This window comes from Epargyreus clarus, unplaced genomic scaffold (genome assembly GCF_041222505.1).
Source record: "Epargyreus clarus isolate Ecla_fem2 unplaced genomic scaffold, WU_Ecla_fem_2.2 ptg000021l, whole genome shotgun sequence".
NCBI lineage: Eukaryota > Metazoa > Arthropoda > Insecta > Lepidoptera > Hesperiidae > Epargyreus > Epargyreus clarus.
In genome coordinates, this window is record NW_027332228.1 from 9,509,344 (window position 1) to 9,529,012 (window position 19,669).

A 19,669-nucleotide genomic window follows, 5' to 3' on the forward strand; every position below is an offset into this window, starting at 1 on the left:
ACCAAGGGACAAACCTAACGTCCTTAGTAAGGAATATTTTGTATATGCATTTGTCTATTCAAACAGACAGATATATTTTAAAAGTATACATCCTTAAATATTTTTAATACAATAATTATTCACAATTAAAATTAAAAATTAATACAAGGAAGGAAGGAATACATAAAATAAAGATTCATTGGTAAAATAGATTAATCTTAATACAAAGCATACACTGTGAATTATTTATTCCTTTCAAAATTAAATTTTAACAAAAGTATTATTTTATTCTTTGAAAATAGTCTGTAAATGAAAAATGCCATTATTTTAAAATGTTTTGGTAAATTTCGCTTAATCCTTAACTAAAGAAAAATAATAGCATAATAAAAGTATTAGGTCTTGTTGCATTATTCAATAGCGGAAAATACGCTTACAAAATTGATGCGCTCCTTTTAACACTATGCAATCTGAGACAAACAGTAAAAATCGATTTCTCTACAGATTGTAAATCTAAAAGTCTTGTTGGAACTAGAATTAGTTGTTTGTTATCTGTGTCAAATACTCGTAGCATTGCGATCAAGGAAGGATTAGAAAATTACAAAATTACAAATGGCTTCCGTTTTCAACTTTGGGCTGCCTTAATTCATTGTTGGCATGGTATTTTGAAACAAGGTTCGTGGATTCATTTGCTTGTAACTAGTTAGCGTGATGTATATAAATCTAATTTTAACGTAATCGATACTTGGATTGGCCGTAACATAATTACAATTGATCATCGGAAACGTGCCGGTTATGTATGCAATTTTTTGTATGTTTTTTATTATAATAAGAATTCCAGTTACTTTTGCCGGATTAATAACCCTCCTTTAGCCGTCGTAAAATGGTTTGTCGGATAAGAGTTCCATCAGAGTGTTCTTCCCCATTTCAGATCAATTAGACGAGACGAACGTGTTCGATCGAATTATTGCAGAATATAAGTTGTCGTCAATCATGGGCATACAAGATTTACAAACTTTTCTAGAAAATGAAGGAATAGGTGTTGATTTATTTAGAATCGCCAGAAATCATGCAGGGGGATTGCGCTTGGTACTCGATGCGGAAGGCTGCCTCGACCGCCTTTATGGAGGATATTTTTCAGGTAATATACCGATTTTAGTATTTATTAACTATAATGAAGTATGTAGTTGTAAGTAGTATACACAAATTACACCTACCTACATGTAGTAGTGATGAATATAAATTACAATCAAGAGTACCAGTTTCACATGTTTTTTCAATAATAATAATAATAATTTTAGATACCTACTTTACTATTTTATTTTTGTTATACTTTTTGGTGTTAGTAATGAAATTTGTTTGCAGATTGGGCTTGTGGTGGACAATGGGCTCGCTGTGTTCAGTTTTTGACCACCTTGGCACAAGCACTTGCAGAGCATCAAGTATCCTTGTGTGTTTGCTTCAATGGGGCCCACCCTACTCCACCAGCATTGCCTCAACATTGGGTCCAAACTCAATCTACTTACAGGCAGAGAGTTAATTCTGTTAGTATTATATTATTATTTTGTTTCATATATGATTCTTATAGGTTTTAAATTTAATATATAAAAATCTTATTGGAATAGGACTTCAATCAAGTATACCAAATAAATGCATGTCTAATATAATAAAGTTAATTATTGCATGGTTTACAAACTTGTAACCTTTTTGGTAGTATTCAGGTAAAGAAATAAATATTGCCTAAACAAAAAGGTTTTATTTAAAAGCCTCTACTTATAAATATTCATATATTTTTATTGTTATTTTTTGTTGCAATTTAATATTATTTTTAATCAAATTTGTTATAGGTATTGCGGCACATTGTTACAAAAGGCACCCCACCCCCCAAAGTCTGGTGGGTTCCCCCTACAGGGCTTCATTCCTGTCTGAGAACAGCTTTGAGATATCTCAATATTCCAATTGTAAGTAGCAATTTACACAAATAACTCCAATTTATCATTCTTTATTTGTTGTGTAAACATACATTTTATTTTACAGATGGTATCATCAGATGATCATTGTCAAGAAGTAATTGGATTGTGTCGTGAGAAAACTTACGCTGGGCTTGTAGGCTGTTCCGGGGAATATCTGGTTTTTCAACCACCAAGATACTTCAGCTCTTCGCAATTGAAACTCACTTACAGAGTAAGTGAGCAGTACAATATAAGAAAACATTTGTATGTTACTAGAGCTGGAAACAATTTGCAAAAATCATTGTCTATAGATTTAAGAAAATATAAAACAAACATATACATACTTTTAATGAATACATTTGTGATATATAAAAGTGTCTTGGCGACATATATTTTAGAAGTTGCTTAATTTATTTTTTTAATATTTTATGTAATATTACACAGAATGAATTGTATTAGTAAAAAATAAGATGAAAATTTCAATACTTTTGTTACTAACCAGAATAATTTCCTATATTTTAGTCTTCACTGGAAACTAAAGAGTACATGGTCCATGAGCTTCCAAAAGTTTTAGATGTACCACAGGACAGACTCTGTCTCATGGCTGCCTTACTTGGGGGTACAATTTTATCTGAGCAAAGTCTTACTGACTTCTATAAACGCTTAGGCATGTCGCAAAAGAAGGTATTTATTGCACTACATACTACGTATTTAAATTTGTGTAATAAATGTTTGTCTATTTTGTAAATTATTATATATTACCTTTCAGCAACAAACACCACCAGAGACCTTGATTAAATCAGTTTGTCAGTTTGTGCGTGACTTGCCTTCTTCTGATATTGATGCTGCCTGTATTGAGATATTTGGTGACCTTAATGATCTCCGAGCTGCCAAACTTAAACAAGCCGTAAAGTATTACCTTAATGGCACCAAAGATGGATTTCTCAAATATAGAACTGCGACTGGCAAGTTTTCATCGAGAATTGTTTTAAATATCCTGTGTCTTGATGTTAAACACATGTCAACATTGTTTTATGATTGTAGGTCGTCGTCCCAGACATAATAAAAAGAATCAGAAGCCAGAGCTCAGCCCACAGTCAACTTCTACTGATTTGGACACCTCAAAATTGGCCACAGAGTCATCTGAACATGAGGTTTTTATTGTTTTATAAAAACTTACTCATAAAACGATAGCTATGGTCATCCACGCCTTTTACACATTAATTTATAGAAACAAATTGGCAATAACTGTTTGCATGTATGCTATGAATCATTTTGAACACAATTCCATAACTACAGAGTGCTATATTTTTTTTTACTTTTATTATTTATTTTTGTTTGTATTTTAATTTTCATTTACTTAAATGTGTTATCATCAGTTTCATAAATCAGTTGATTTGTGTGTTAATTTGATTTTTTAATTTTTCTTTCTTTGTTCTGTGCACTTGGAATTGTTGAAAAAATTTGGTAATAAATGACTTACAGCAAAAAGGCTTGGAGGATTACAAATTGGCTACAGCAAATGCCTCAATTAATGCCGACTTTAGCATGGAGGAGCAGTCTCATGATATGAGTCACAGCCTCGCGGCGATGTCGTTGGACGGCGGCGACACGGCAAAGCAGCCATCCAAAACTTCAGATAAAATTGAGAAAACTACGTTTAAAGAGGTCTGATTATTACTTACTCTGTTTTTTGTTGCAAAGGTTTGTTAGTATGGTGTTTTTGTCTAAACACAACAAAAATAAGAGGCCTATTTAAAACGCACACGGCGTATTTTAAACGCGCAAACGAGGCGCTGGTAACGCACGTATACGCGCATCAAACGAGATTTGAACGCAACCTTGTAACCTGAGCACACGGGGTGATCGTGAAACGTGCGTCTATTGCACGTATACGTGCACACAATAAAACATCACGCAATAAAATAGCACACACGATAAAATATAATTGCAACTACCATCCTCCGGCCCTTTGTACGCGCATCAAACGAGTTTCGAACAGACACGCGTTTATATTGCGTTTTACGCGCGTTCGAATCTGTAAAACCGCAAAAATCGGCATCTACCGCGCAGAAAAAGCGAGTACCTAATACGCGCGTCGTCTGCGCGTTTAAAATACGCCATATGCTAGGGGCCTAAGAGATTTGCTAACAAGTTTTAGTAGTTTTTCCACTGATGTAGATAGGCATTTCATAGAATTAATGGCAAATCTTCAATTATTACTTTTGTGAAAACAGTAAGAACAAAATATGTCCATAGTATCTAGTATACTTCTACTCAAAATTGTTCTAATTAATAGGTAGGTTGCTCTAAACATTAAAAAGGTTAGACATTGGTTTCATTGTTTTAAAATATTGTTTTGAGTCAAATAACACTTGCAGCTTTATAAAATAATATGTAATGTTCAACAATATGTTAATTAAAAAACTGAAGCGTTGAACATTGCAATATCGACGGCAGCAAAGGACAAACGGATATCTACAAGTAGTGATTTTGTAGATAGCCGTTTATTCTTTGCTGCCGTCGATATGTTCACAAGTTTTTACTCTTTGGTATATTGATTTCAGGGCATGCAAAGTACAAGCACCAAGCACGTGCATAGCGACGACAACTGTCCCCCAGCACCCGCGGAGGTGCTCCGGACGTGTGCGGAGCGCCACGCTCGCGGCCTCATGCACCCTCAGATGCTCTCCATCCTCACGCACCGCCAGGTCTCCCTGCCTGTCTTGATGGAAGACGACAACCACCGCGAGATACCGTCGATCCATCATTTCTTCAGACCTATCCGTCAAAATGTGTACGCTATTCTGTATAACATGCATCATCACCGTTTTATGTCGCAGCGGGCTAAAGGTGATGATTATTCTATGTTTGTAAGATATTTGTATTGACCAAAGACTGTAAAATGTTACAATGCTAATATTTCTTTTTGAATACTTATACTGCCATCGACATATTAACTACAAGTTCCAAACCTTATTTATAAGTGAACTTTTCATATGATTTAAATTTTATAAAGTCAATACGTTCTATACCTATGTTTACATTATAACACACTTGACAGACATCACTAAATCTTTGAGACACTGATGTAATCACAACAGATTTAGTAAACCAATTTAATTTTCAGAGGAAGGCGCATCTAGTTCGTCATTCAACCATGAGCGCCCATGCACAGTACAAGTGGCAGAGTGGATTTATTCGCGCATTAATCCTGGAAAGAGCCCCGAAATGGTGCCGGGAGTAGTGCTTGATTGGCCTGTGCCAACAGTGCAGAGACTGTGGTTTGGGTGAGCTCACAACAGTAATGTTGTACAATTATTGCTCTTGGATTACTATTTTATCTATCAGTAGATAGATAAAAAATCAGCTAATAATCTGCACTATAGTAAAATTTATTAAAGTGGATTGAACTGAAGTGAAGTGGATTGAATTGAAGTGAAGTGGATTGAATTGAAGTGGTTTTGAACTTTTCATTACATTTTATTTGTTTTCCAACTTCAGTTTAAACATAATAAATACTATTTATCAAAAATATATTTACAAAAATCATCAAATTGTGTATTATATACAACAAAACATACTAATATTAACTGGTGTTTACAGAACTGCTCAAGATGATAAATGCCGTCGAATGCGCGCCTTTCTTTCCTGTATGCGCTCTGACACTCCACTAATGTTAAATACAACTTATGTACCACAACATCTGTTGATTTTGGCTGCTGTTCTCAGGTAAAAATAAAGCTATAGAATAGCTTTATCGTTGAATTTTTATTTGCTACTATATCTTATGATTTCTATTCTTTTTTTAGATTTATTATGACATCCCAAATTCAAATTCTGAGGCGACCCGAGTTGGATGCATTTTTGGCTACAGCTTTCTCAAATGATCTCATGAATGCACTGCACTTGCAGGAAATGACTGTAAGTCTTTACAAGAAATACACTTATTAATGACCAGGTATTCTTCACAAAGTACAAATTACCACATACATTAATAAAAACATAATTGTTTACAAAATATTCCTATTTATTATTTTTTAGAAATAATATAATGTCTTGAATGAAGACATGATATCTCTCAATTTGTTATGAGAAAATCTGTTGTATAATTGAGATACAATCATTTGATTTTTACATCTTATATGCACTAAATGATCATGCATATTATTCTGTAAATAATGATGTACAGAAGGATACAATAAAATTGTCCAGTTGCCTGTCCAAATATAACTTCAAGTCAAATCTTGGGTTATGTAGAAGACTATAAAATATCAAGTTTTGGATGTTCTTGTCTAGATGCAATAATGTTGAAAATATAAGTTGCACTTAAGACTTCCAAGAACTTGAAAAATGTTATATTTTTTTTGTTTATTTTATTTCTACCACCGATTCTCGAAGTCTCAATAATTCCAAGAACTTTTTTTTTATTTAATTTTTACTTCCGATCGTCGACGTCGTAGGAGCGACGTGCAGTGCTACGGGCGCGGACAAGATGTTTACACGTAATACATAGGGCGTGTCTCAGGTGAGCGGGATCAGTTCGCGCGGCGTGCAGCTGGGCGCGCTGGTGATGGCGGGCGCGGAGGCGGCGCTGCTCGCGAACGACGCGTGCGGCGCGCCCGTGCCGTGGCTGGTCGCGGCGCCCTGGCTCTACTTCGACGGGAAGCTGCTGCAGCGCAACCTGCACCGCGCCGCGCACTGCAAGCACCTCGCGCAGCTCTGCGACAACCATCTCGATACGGTCGTCAAGGTAACTAAATATAAGGTCTCGTTTGGCTAAACATTCCGGAGCGGTTTTCAGTCGCAGGATGATTCAATATTTTTTTTTTCTTCTCCATAACGAAACACCTCGTGAAGTGGTGGTAGTTGTATTGACATTTAAAAAGTGATCTGTAAAGAACCTATTTTGAATTTAGAAAAATGATTTGATTTAAAAGAGACTGTAGTTTGCGCGATATTATAGTCGTAGTGGCTGAAACGCCTTTAAAACATTAATATGCGAAGGTATTTAAGGTATTTAGGTAACATCCTGGTATGTTCCTAATGAAGTTGTTAATATAAAGGTGGAGCGCATGCGCAAGGCGATCCTCGAGGGTCTGGAGGTGGAGTTCGCGATGCCGCCGTTGCCGCTGGTGGGTGTGGTCGGTGAGCCGCTGGGCTGGGCGGGCCGTGGTCGCGGTCGTGGTGCCCGCTTGGAGATCGCCGGGGTTGTCGTCGGCCAGTGGGGTGGTGGTAGCTACCCTGCACGCACCACTCGTTACCCGCAGGTGAGAAGAAATTTGGTGTATTAGTAAAGTTTTTGTCAAAATGTATTTTTTTATTTATTAGTCAGAATAAAAAATCAAAAAAGTTTTAATCTTATATATAAAATTCTCGTGTCCGTACGCCGTGTTAGTTACCGTACTCCTCCGAAACGGCTTTACCGATTTTCACCAAATTTGATATGCATATGCATGCTCCCAATACTTGACTATGCTGATGTGTGTTATCCTGACATTACCGAGGAGCAATTAAATAAGCTTGAGCGTCTCCAAAATTTGTGTATACGATTCATATTTGGACTACGCAAATATGACCATGTTTCTGAATATCGCGCGAAACTCAAGTGACTCCCAATTCGCCTTCGCCGGAATGCCCACATTCTATCTCTTCTTTATGGTGTTTTATTTAATCCGAATACCCCTCCTTACCTCAAGCAGCGCTTTCAATTTCTTCACTCATCCCATGATCGATCCCTTCGCTCTTCTGAAAACTTTGCTCTCTGTACTCCTTCCCACTCTACTTCCTTCTACAAGAAATCCTTCACGGTAGTGGCCATCCGTCTTTGGAACTCCCTTCCTGTTTCCATACGTACTGCTAAATCCTTATACTCATTTAAAAATCTGGTTAAGTCTCATTACTTACAACTATAACTCTGGTTTTAATAATTACTTCTTCTTAATTTCGTTTATTTTTATTTTTTAATATTATTATTATTATTTTCCTTTGCTATTTTATTTTTCAATCATCTCTCCCATTCTATTTTAGTCTCCTTCTTTTACTGGTGCTTAGTTTATGCTATATTTTATTTATTCCAACATGTTTATGCTATCTTAGTCCTATAATTATATTTATTATTATTATTTGAACCCTACCTATTTTTCTATTCATCCCTACTATAACTCCTTACCTAAAGGTTGTCTGGAAGAGATCGCTGGTTAGCGATAAGACCGCCTTTTGTATTGTCTTTTAAATTAGTTGTTTATTTTTTATATGTATCTTCTTTTATTGGGTATAATAAAGAGTATTGATTTGATTTGATTCAGTAGGTCTGAGAATCGGCTACTATCTATTTTTCATACCCCTAAGTGATAAGGGTTGTTCACCCTTAACATTTTAAGCTATTGCATAGCTTTTATCGCGGGCTTTGAGCGCGGCGACCGAATCGAGAAATTCCGTAACGAAAATAAGTAACACCTTTCAACAACTCGGTTGCCTGGAGACTTGATATCCAACTATCAAGTCTCCAGGCAACCGAGTTGTTGACTGTCAATAGAAAAATATGGATATAATTGAATAAAGTATTATTTTACATTCCTTATTATTTTATTTGATATTGGCGACGAGATGTCGAATGAACTAAAAAACAATAAGGAAATACGAGCCACATTACGTGGGTTAATGAAACGAACCGAAAATTACATTTCGGGAATAGAAAAAATTGACATTGAAGAAATAAATATACGACTGAATTCTTTACAAGAAAATTTGAACAAATTCTACGCGATTCAAGAAAAAATTGAATGGCTTACAGAAGAAGAAAATTTAGAAGAGAAAATAAAATACAGGTACGAATTTGAAGACAAAGCTAAAATTTAAATTTTTGAATGTACAAAAAGAAAATAATCGGCTAATACCTGAATGTTCTTTTATATCAGCAAGAGCGGAAGTTTATTTGATAAACTGTTAACTGTCAAGGCACGCTTGAGACACCTAATACAAAAGAGTTATCACCTTATCAGTTAATGTTCGGCAGAGAGGTAAGAACCTATATGCATGCCTTATTTAAGAAATCCGCCCCACTATCCAGATTACATTACAATGCACCGCCAACGCAGGAGTTCGGACAAGGTGATAAGGTACAAGTCCGCAGTTACACCAACCCAAGAGTTAAATGGGAGTTCGGAGTCGTCATCCGAAGATTAGGTAGACTCCATTATGAAGTCAGAACTGAAAATGGCATACTGGCGCCGTCACCTTGACCAAATGCTGCCGGCGCCCCTGGTGGTGTAAGTAAAAATAGCGGACTGTTGGATATCAAGTCTCCAGGCAACCGAGTTGTTGACTGTCAATAGAAAAATATGGATATGATTGAATAAAGTATTATTTTACATTCCTTATTATTTTATTTGATAACCTTAATTCGTCAACTTGAACACAGATGGCAGTAATACACATTTCTTTATAATCCGTGCAGAAATCTTAAAATTGCGTGAAGTATATTTTATATTCCCATTATAAAATTCAAAATTATATTACCATATTATCCAAATAATATGTTTTATCAACATAAGCTATGTTGAATTCTGGATTGATAAAATAACGTAAAAGAGTGTTTGTTATTTTTAAACGTACAATTACAACTGACAGACTTGACAGCACAAAATCAAAACGCCATTATGATTTATGGTACAAATAATTTGTGTACAAAGTGTTTTAAATATGAATAAACAAAGTGCATTTATTAATGAAAAATGCGATGTACCTGTAACATTCGGCCAAATGTTACAGGCATATCGCATTGATCCATTTATATTGCTGGTTGTTAATACTTTATGTCACTTATTAAATAGTTTTCTATTTTTTATTTATATGGCAACATAACGTTTGCCGGGTCAGCTAGTTTATACATAAAATAATGAAACATTTGGATTTGTATGTACGTGAGCTTTCCCGCACGATAAAGGGTACTCTAAAGATTGTCAAGATATTGATACAATGGTGTCTTCATTTGAAGTATCTTGTTTATATAGCAGTGCTGTAGTAATTGCCAAACCATTTAGTTACCTTCTTAATACCTCATTTACCATCCATAGACAGTTCTGTAATTTTTTTATACATTTGAGTTCATGAACGTGAAAAAACGATAAATATACGGAGAGCTAATATTAGGATACGTCACGCTCTATTGTTCCATTTGCGCGTAATGCGCGACGTTACCCACCTTGAGGCGTCCTAAAAATTGTATACCAATTTTTGTCCTCATATCGATTATTGATTTTTTTTACATAATAATAATATAGGAGTAGCAAACGAGCATGCAGTCCACATGATAGTAAGTGGCTACTGCCGCCCATAGACATCTGTAATCAAACCCAGATAGGATTAGATATTCCTACCTGAGGTCGGCACAGATGCGCCGCTACCCCTGAGGCCTAAGCTGGAACGCCTCTGAAAAGTATGTCTCCCTTACTACACCCTTCAAACCAAAACACAGCAACGTTAAGCACTGCTGTTATGAGGCAAAAATAGGTTTAGCGGTGGTGCCGTCGGAGTCGAATCACAAAGGGATCTACCACATTCAAACTCGCGCATAATAAAAGGCACTATCTAAAGATTGTTAAGATATTGATATAATGGGATCTTTCTTTGAAATATCCTATTCATATAGTAGTGTTGTAGTAATTGTCAGAAAATTTAGTTTTCTTCTAAATACTTCATACACCATCCATAGCACCTAGATAATTTCTCATTTTATTATACATATGTTGGAATTCGTTAATACGAGAAACGCTTTTTAATATATGTCGTTCTCTTTTGCCCTACTTGCGTAACGCTTGACTTCACCATGAGCACCTAAAATTGTTCATCAATTTTCGACCTATTATCGATTTCTAACTTATATATAACAACGATATTTAACTTTAAAAGGGGTCAAGTGTTAAGCCCGCTCCACATTCTCGTGAGAAAACCCCGATTGGTATTGGCTTTAAAATCTCGTTTCTAGTGCTTTCTAGGATGTGGAGCGCGCTTTACAATCGTGTGTGTGTATAGGTGAGCTACGTGGGCTACACGCCGCCGCCGCGCAACGCGTACGGCGGGCGCGGGTGGCGCGGCGCGCGCGGGCGCGGGCGCGGCTCGCGCGGCGCCGCCACGCGGGGCTCGCGCGCGCCCCGCCGCCCGCGACGCGACGACGAGCCCGTCAAGCCCGCCACGCTCACGCTCAACGGGTAATTTGATAACCTACTCTTGATCATATTTTAGCGTCGGTACATATCAGTGCAGTGATAGGCTAGTGGTTAAGTAACTCGGCCTCTCGATTGAGGGTCCCGAAGTTCAAATCCCAGGCACGCACCTCTGATTTTTTCAAATTTATGTGCGTATTATAAATTAATTATCACTTGCTAAACGGTGAAGGAAAATATCATGAGGAAACCAGCAAACCTGAGAGATTTATTAAAAAAAAATCTCAAAGGTATGTGAAGTCTATCAATACGCACTTGACCAGCGCGGTGGACTATGGCCTAATCCTTCTCATTATGAGAGGAGACCCGTGCCCAGCAGAGGGACAGTAATTGGTGGTTGATGGTGACACATCTGACGAAAAATGCGTCACGTATATCGTTATGCCACAACAGACAATTATATAATAAATCATTCAACCTTTCACACCTAAACTGATGCGTTAGTACGTCGAGCATACGACGTCCGTTCCGTCAACGCATTATCAGTCGGTCTTCCACGCGCCACGTGTATTTTGACATTTTTGACAATGCAACATCAGCAGAGATCGTTTGTGTACAGACAAAACAAGAGGCGTAATGTGATAGGTCTAATTTAATCGAATAGACGCGACCGATGATACGCTCGACACATTTTTCGTCAGATTGTACCGACCCTTAAAGTCTTATAACGTAGATGCTATTAGAGAGCAGAAATTTACTGTCTGTAAAGAACTAGAAGAACTTTTTTATTCGTTTCTTTATACTAACCCACAAAAAAGCTCCTTTGTGTTTTAGACTTTTAGCCTTTCCAGTAACGATATAATACGAAAAAAAATCAAGTTATCAACAAAGTAACTTCAAGTATTTAGACAATAACAAAATATTAATAAATGCCAATCCTAAATCCAATATTAATAAATTGCAAATAAATAATATTAATGTTAATAAATCACTAATTTCATATGATCTGATATGCATTTGATCTGATTTGCAGCAAAACAGTGAGACCTGAGGACGTCAATGCTCAGGCGGAAGATTGCAGCCCCACCGAAGATAATGTGGTACCAGAGAATGAGGGAGAAGGTGTGAATTTGCAATTTTATCTATCATCCACCCATTTCACATTATAAATTATAGCAATAAGTGCCGGTACATATGATTTCACAACCATTCGACAACCTGTTTTGCATTCTAGTGTTGGATGAATACTGATCAGTAAATTACATTTCCATTTCAGTACATTAGAACACTGAAGAGTGTAGTTTCTATGATCTGGTATCCATCATAACGCTGGAATCGTTGCTGAGATCATATGCTCTGGTAGAAAGCCTAATAAAATATATTATATATTTTATAAGACATATGATATATGATATGTTTTATTTATAGGAGCTCAGCCTCAGAAAATGAAGGGTGGTAAAAATATGAAGAAAAATATTTCAAAAGGAAAGAAGAAGAACACCAATCAGAAGACTGATGTAGCTCAATCATTGGAGGCCAATGGTCCTCTCGATAAGAACAAGGTGACTGCAGAATAATTACGACAATATTGACGACAAACAAACGACAGGACGATACAATAGAATAAAGCTTTCCTCATTTAGTATCAAGTTACATTTTAGTTAGACATCATTCGCGATGTACGTTATCGTTTAACTTATTACGGTTAATTAATCCCATTCTAGGTGGCGGAGCTTAGTCATATTTCTGAAAAGGAGCACATTGGTCAAGGTGACGCACCAGTTTCTAACTAAAGTGCTTAACTCCCAAAGGTAAAATTGTACATTTATTTTGTTGTACACCATTAACTTTATTGTTTTACTTGTTTATATATACGTTCATTAATTGTCATTTTGACTTATTTAAAAATGTTGAGGAAAGCTTCCTATGTTTTCTTTATGTACTTTCGGTTAAAGTATACACACATATTTGAGTTGCTTGTTGTATTTAATGTTAAAGTTTCTGTTATGTTATTCGATTCTTATGATTGCAATCAATATTATCTCTTGCAATGACATGTCGTAAAAAAAATATAAAATGGATTTATACACATTCAGCACGTATTTCTGTACAGTTGCGTTAAAGCAACGCGGTGTTTTAAAGCAATATTCCAATGCAGTGGATATAATTAGTAAACATTAACTAATTAAACAGGTGGCCACACCTAGCGCAATGTATACGTGCCTCAACATCTAAAAGACTTCTCGATATTGAGACTGATTTTATATTAATTTAATTGACACTTTAGTGATCAATTAATTATATAATATTAAAGACAAGTGACACTAGTGAAGCTAAGTTTAACGCTTCAATCCCTGTTAAGACGCAAAGGATCTCTGTGGGTACTTTGTAATATGCCACAGAAAACATAATAATAATTTATTAAGAATTAAGGTCCATGGAAGTCCAGAGTAAATGGCAAAGTACCCAAAGGTGATTCTTATTAAATGAGGTAGTACAATGATATCTTTTAGAAAGATAAGCGCCTCAAAATACCCGTAAACTGACACGTGATAATTAGAAAATATATATTAATAAATTAACATGTTGATTGTTAAGTCATGTTTAATTGAAAGTGAGATGACTTAGTAAGGAATATGTTTAGTTTAGCATATGAAGTACTGAGTCAGCGTTATTTATTTACCAAGTATATTTACATTTTACCAAATTATTTTTTATTTCTAAGCTTGGTTTGGTCTATGTAATCTGTTTTCGAAACTAATGCAGGTCATTGGAGCAATATTTATGTTAAGGTCGAATTGTATTCGTAGACTGGCTAATTCTTAAAGGTATTGAAAAGCTGTTTGATTACACAGGCTAAACCAATTGTCTTCAGACTTGTTTTTAGGACTTCGTGGTATATACTGAGGCAATATTGAGTGAATGAGTGTATGTTTACTAAAATTAAGTCTTGTTGGAAATTGCTGCTTTCCCACATGTTAAGACATTGATTTAAACAGTATTGACGCCTATAAGGCTACGCAATAATTATTACTAAGACATGATTGTTAGGATATTTAAAATATGCTTGTATAAGGTTGTCCAAAATAAAGTGAAGCCATGGACAAGACTACAGTTGCACTGTGACTAAAAAGTGTTTAACATTAGTGTAAGGTATTGCAGCTACGTTCCATTGTTTTGGACAACCTCTAATGTATTGTGCATGTGTGAAAGCAGAATGGGCCCCCATGGGGTGTGCGGTGTGTTCAAGTTGTCGTTATCATCCTGATTTGTAATTTTGGACTATTTTGGTAAGACCATGTTTATGTCGAACATATACTTTAGTGTGGTAGGGAGGATGATAAAATTAGTATAGAAATTGCATTTATTGAAAGATGGTTTGGTGCTTTGAAATTTAGTCTGTGGGACTGCCTGAAACGAGTCTGAAACTCATAGATTTAAGTCTAACGATAGACGTTTAATGAAACTGAACGAACATTCGCGTGTTGAGCTTTCCACATCCTATAGGGTATTATTTCGATAGAAAATCTTAGACTTGTTAGTGATATATTTATATGCATTTTAGGAAACTCAAGACTGTGAATGTTGTTCATCTTTATATGTATTTTTGTAAATTTGTTATATTGTTATACTTAAATTTAGCTGGAATGACTAACAAAAAATTTCGAGACAAAACCTGATATATACACTCGATCAGTGGTATAAAACTGTCGAAGTAATCAGCATACGAAGTTACATTCCATTTCGATAACACGAATGTTCTAATAAGATAATGAACAGTCGACACCACTAGAGAATGGAACTAAATGAAGACTTTACAATTTGGAACGCTTATACCTTGGCTGGAACATAGACAAAATATGTTGCCACAATAACATATTAATTGATTTTATCAATGGAACATGATCAGAAGTAATTGTGAATACGAATAAAGCGGCCGTAGTGTCGCTTCAAGTGATTGCCAAATAAAGCAAAAAGTTATAATGCATCAGACTTCTTCGAAATACGGCCCCGCAGAGGCGGAGGCCCGCGGCGTGCCCGCTCTATGTAGCTAGCTGTCCACGGCGACAGACACTTATATAAACATTTATATTATTGCTTGCTTATTAATAAACACGATGTGTAGCGTTTAGAATTTTAACTTCAATATATTTTGATTTGTTTAAGAATTATGTGTAACTTCAAATAAAAGCATGTTAGAGGGTTGGTAATATGTCGTGGGAGGTACTATTTTAATTATATTAGACGGTTATACCCGAAAGGCACATTTGTATCCAAGTCTAATCCAATACACTTTGAAGAGTTTATAGAAGCCTTTTGGGTTATCTACCTTGTTCTGCTTAATATATACTTTGTCACATATTTTAAAATGTAACGTTTAGCGGTGATTCCGGGAAGGAAGTAGATTTTATTTTTTCTCTTAAATCCATTATTCACTATAGTTTTAGATTATTAAACAGTATGATACCTTTACTCCATTTTATAAACTTGTTTGCTTACAATTGTCACTTAATATTGTCAACATAATATTAAAATATATTAGAAATACTTGTCATGTATTACCTACATTTTCGTAATTGAAGTAGCAAACATGGAACTGTGGCTTTTTTGAAAACACTTATAACTTAACTACACAAACCTGCATAAATATTATGTCAATGTTTGAAAATGTTCATCACTAATAAGTTCATGAACACAAAAAATTGGATGAATTTAAATTGTAAAGAGTTGTATTTGTCTTCAAATAAAACGTTCCATTAATACACAGGTCTTTTATTTCATTCATTAAGTTCTAACCGTTTATGTATTTCAGCAACTGTTGTCCCTTCAATATTAGCGATATGATTTATAACAACCTGAGTAGCATCTTTTATATCATTATATTGATGCAAAAGTTGTACCTCGATCTGTTTATTATTCCCATGCAAAAGTTGATCAATTTTAGTTTCAGTTTCAGTTAATTTGGAATATAAATCTTGCAATCCTTGTGACATCTGAAATAAAGCAACAAATAAATAAAACCATAGTGTGTAACATTTAAACATTTGCCATCTCCGCAACATACTATTCATAGTAGGTATTATATAAGTCTGCAGTTTAATGCCATATAATTGAACCAGCTTTCAACTTTGGATATAAGACGCGCAAAATATTCAATTTGAAATAGAAAAATTATAATAAAAGAACCAACAGGTTATTTCTGCTATAGAGTCTATACAATTACTTTCACAAGTATAGATTGTGCTTGAAGAGCATAGATTTTTTTTTATAATATAGGAGTAGCAGACGAGCATACAGTCCACCTGATGGTAACTGCCTGTGGCTACTGCCGCCCATGGACATCTATAATCAACCTCGGATAGGATTAGATATTCCCACCTGAGGTCGGCTACAGATGCGCCGCTACTCCTGAGGACTAAGCTGGAACGCCTCGGAAAAGTATGTCTCCCTTACCACACCCTTCAAATCAGAACACAGCAGCGCTTAACACTGTTGTCATTAGGTAGAAATAGGTGTGGCGGTGGTGCCGCCGGAGTCTAACCACAAAGGGTTCTACCACCTTCAAGATTTGTGTATTCAAAAGGTACATACTAAGAAACTCAGTCATAATGAGGAAGAATGTACTCAAATAAGCTTTAATTTGTAGAGAACGGCGTTGATATACTAGTAGAAACGTTTTTTACTAGAACTTTTTAGTGTCAATTCTTAACAATCACGTCAAGAATACTAAAATTACCTATGCTTTGTTATTTCTTTTTTATTAAATACAGCATAACCTAGCAACATTTTTCGCTAATCCTTGTTTCGGATTTGGACCTGAAGGGCAACTTATTCACCTATTTATGGCTGCCTTACTCAAGAGTTGTGACGGGTAAATAGTCGCCTAAATTTTGCATATTATTTCTTCATACTTTCGATTAGAATAGATTTTTTTATTAACTAAATCAGTGGAATGTTTAAGATAATTATTTTTATATTCTGGACTGGACTTTTTAGTCAACTTCTTTGCAATATATTTTTTGACATATTTCATATAAAAGCTCGTCATCCACGACGAGTGCATTGAAATAACTACTTTTATAGATAAAGTTTGGGTTGGATTCCACAATGTAATTTTAGTCGTAAATAAAAACAAGTAGATTTTAGCAATACATTTATTAAAAATTATCCAAATCTTTTGCATCACTATCACTAACACCCATGGCACACGCCAACATACTATTAATATGTCTGCCTTCTTCAGCCTTAAAAATATATCCATTAGACTTATCAACTAATTTTTTTACTGATATCAAACTTTCTTCTTTGAACATGTTAACCAATTGAAATGTTACCAAGCTATAGTTTTCTATAACAGATACTAATGCACTGTTTAGCTTCTTGTATTTCATGGTGAAATTGTCAGTATCTAGACAATCCACTAAATAATTCAGATCTAAAACTTCAGTGTAAAAGTCTATACCAAATTGTAATTTATCTGCATGTTTTTTTAGCAGATCAACTTTTGTTAATAAATTGATATGTGGTAAACCTATTTTTAACATAGCATTCAAAGATAATGTCAAAGCTGCAATAAACTTTCCAGCATCAGAACAATGGTGTGAGTCTACTAAATGTACAACACATAACTGGAGGTTTCCATCTTTGGTTAATATTGAAAGAATGTTGCTCAGAGTGTCATGATGACTGTAAAGTTCCACTTGTCCTGGTAAATCAAATATAAAGTTTGTTGAATGTTCCCCTTGTATTTGATTCAATAGCCAATCTATATTCTTTTCCAAAAAATCCATACAATACAATAAAGCGCCATTGGGGCCTAACTTATGTTTATCCATTACATCTTCCAAAAGTATTAAAGATCTTATATCAATATCAGGCTTATAAGCCATTCCATCATTTGCTGGGTCTAAGTTTACTATAATTGTTTTTCTTCCAAGCTTTTTGAGCAATTTGGACATTTCATTACAGTATGTAGTCTTTCCAGCACCAGGAGGACCCAGAACAATTTGGCCATAATATTTGTTGGTGACTTTAAACCTCTTCACAGCTATTGTAGACATGGTTTTTAATTCTCGCTCTCTCTTTTTAGATCCAGTATAATGTCCTTACAAGCTTTAACAGTCTCTATGTCATACGATTTGAGACTTAAGAAAATGCAAAGTGGTTTTGTGATTTGAAGAGCTTCAGCCAAATATCTCGCGGCCACTTGCTGATCCTCTCCTGTAGTACCAAAAATTACTTTTGTTGTATAAACATCATTTTTGCCAAGTGGACTGTGAACTTCATCTTTCTGAATCATAAGCAAACTCCCAATTCTTTGATACTGGGATGCAAGGAGTAATGTTTTATCAGAAAACTCGACAAGAACAATTTCTGTCTGTACATCATCAATATCGGCGGCTACGGATTTAAAAAACTTTTGTGTGCTGCCTTGCTCTGAATGTTTTATGGTTAATTTATTCATAACATCTATAAGTTCCATTATATCTAAAATGAAAATTGAATAAAACACTAACATAAAATGATATGTTTATGCAATTTCCAAATGTTAAGTTATTAATAATATTTTTAATACTTGAAAAAAAAATTGGAAATAACAAAATATTGTAACGAAGGATACTTAGACATAGTTACACTATAATTTTACTCAAATGTGTGCGGATGTTAAAATCCTAAAGGCACAATTAATACTTTTTAAAGAAAAGCATATGATAAAGGTAAAACAATTTTTGGCACAGCATGAAATTACCATTATAGGAAAATTTGATATTTTTTAATTATCAATAAACTTCCTCATTAACCAATCACATATACACGTTACGAGTAATAGATAGTATGAAACATTCTTAAATAAAGATGAGAATACCTATCCACAATTTTGTCGTAATAAATGAATAGTGTGTGTAAAAGAAAAATAAGAATCAATAATAACATAAAGGTAAATTTTAATACTAACCTTTTGTAATAATAAATAATCACTTTACTTTGACACTTTTACAATGACAAACAAGACGCACTGCTTGCTTGATTTTCGAGGTGCGCTGGAAATAAGCTGCTTGGAAGCCTGTATTATTTAATAGACAGGCAAAACGATAGACGTAAACGATTATTTGCCTCTATTTTGGATGTAAATTTCGGAATTGAGACAGAATATAAGATTCATGAAACTCAATGAATTGATTTTCATAGACAGCATAGTGAGCACTAGAGATGTTAAAAATAATCGGTTTTTATTTTAATCGATTGTTATTTTCTTATAATCGATTTTTATTATCGATTTTTAGAGTGATATTAATCGATTTTTTATAGATCGATTTATTTTCATTAAAATAGTTTTTTTACAAATCGATTGATTTTGAATAATGAAAAATCGATTTGTATTTAATCGACTATTTTCCATTAATCTCACTCACATCCCTAGTGAGCATACTCTCTTGATTGTCTATGCTAATTGCATTATATACAGCTATCAAATCACTCACACACCACAGACTACTAATTATTGTTCGACGAACTTTTTTGTGTTTGACAAACTTTTACTAAAAATACTACAAATATTCGAGTCGATTTAAT

At 34.8% G+C, this 19,669-nt stretch overlaps 2 protein-coding genes across 5 annotated transcripts; one reads left to right on the top strand and one right to left on the bottom strand.

Moving 5' to 3' along the window:
• The first annotated feature begins 457 nt into the window (after positions 1–457).
• On the top strand, positions 458–15,858 carry LOC140750768 (constitutive coactivator of PPAR-gamma-like protein 1 homolog). 4 transcript variants are annotated; one of them, XM_073084480.1, is made up of 19 exons: positions 458–773; positions 908–1,117; positions 1,342–1,520; positions 1,824–1,937; positions 2,014–2,160; positions 2,451–2,612; positions 2,698–2,893; positions 2,973–3,082; positions 3,414–3,596; positions 4,496–4,781; positions 5,059–5,218; positions 5,535–5,660; positions 5,741–5,852; positions 6,445–6,681; positions 6,995–7,198; positions 10,965–11,140; positions 12,129–12,217; positions 12,524–12,657; positions 12,820–15,858. In XM_073084480.1, exons 2-19 carry the CDS (start codon positions 970–972, stop codon positions 12,886–12,888), a joined length of 2,832 nt encoding a protein of 943 aa, XP_072940581.1. In that variant the 5' UTR covers positions 458–773; positions 908–969; the 3' UTR covers positions 12,889–15,858. The 4 variants fall into 4 exon arrangements, with proteins under 4 accessions (XP_072940581.1, XP_072940580.1, XP_072940583.1 ...); XM_073084479.1 differs by having other exon boundaries at positions 459–651; XM_073084482.1 differs by having other exon boundaries at positions 459–651; positions 6,457–6,681.
• On the bottom strand, positions 15,853–19,281 carry LOC140750769 (uncharacterized). The gene is made up of 3 exons (XM_073084484.1): positions 19,053–19,281; positions 17,416–18,316; positions 15,853–16,089 (listed from the first exon to the last, which is right to left on the bottom strand). The coding sequence occupies exons 2-3, from the start codon at positions 18,154–18,156 to the stop codon at positions 15,874–15,876; spliced, it is 957 nt and encodes a 318-aa protein (XP_072940585.1). The 5' UTR covers positions 18,157–18,316; positions 19,053–19,281; the 3' UTR covers positions 15,853–15,873.
• Between the last annotated feature and the right edge of the window lie 388 nt (positions 19,282–19,669).

What these genes read in the sequence shown, in the direction of transcription:
- LOC140750768 (XM_073084480.1), top strand. Translation starts at nt 970, where the DNA reads ATGGGCATACAAGATTTACAAACTTTTCTAGAAAATGAAGGAATAGGT. An exon ending in TTATGGAGGATATTTTTCAG is followed by an intron (nt 1,118 to 1,341) that starts GTAATATACCGA and finishes ATTTGTTTGCAG; the next exon opens with ATTGGGCTTGTGGTGGACAA. An exon ending in TAGGCATGTCGCAAAAGAAG is followed by an intron (nt 2,613 to 2,697) that starts GTATTTATTGCA and finishes ATTACCTTTCAG; the next exon opens with CAACAAACACCACCAGAGAC.
- LOC140750769 (XM_073084484.1), bottom strand. Translation starts at nt 18,156, where the DNA reads ATGTCTACAATAGCTGTGAAGAGGTTTAAAGTCACCAACAAATATTAT. An exon ending in GCTTGGTAACATTTCAATTG is followed by an intron (nt 16,090 to 17,415) that starts GTTAACATGTTC and finishes GCTTTATTTCAG; the next exon opens with ATGTCACAAGGATTGCAAGA.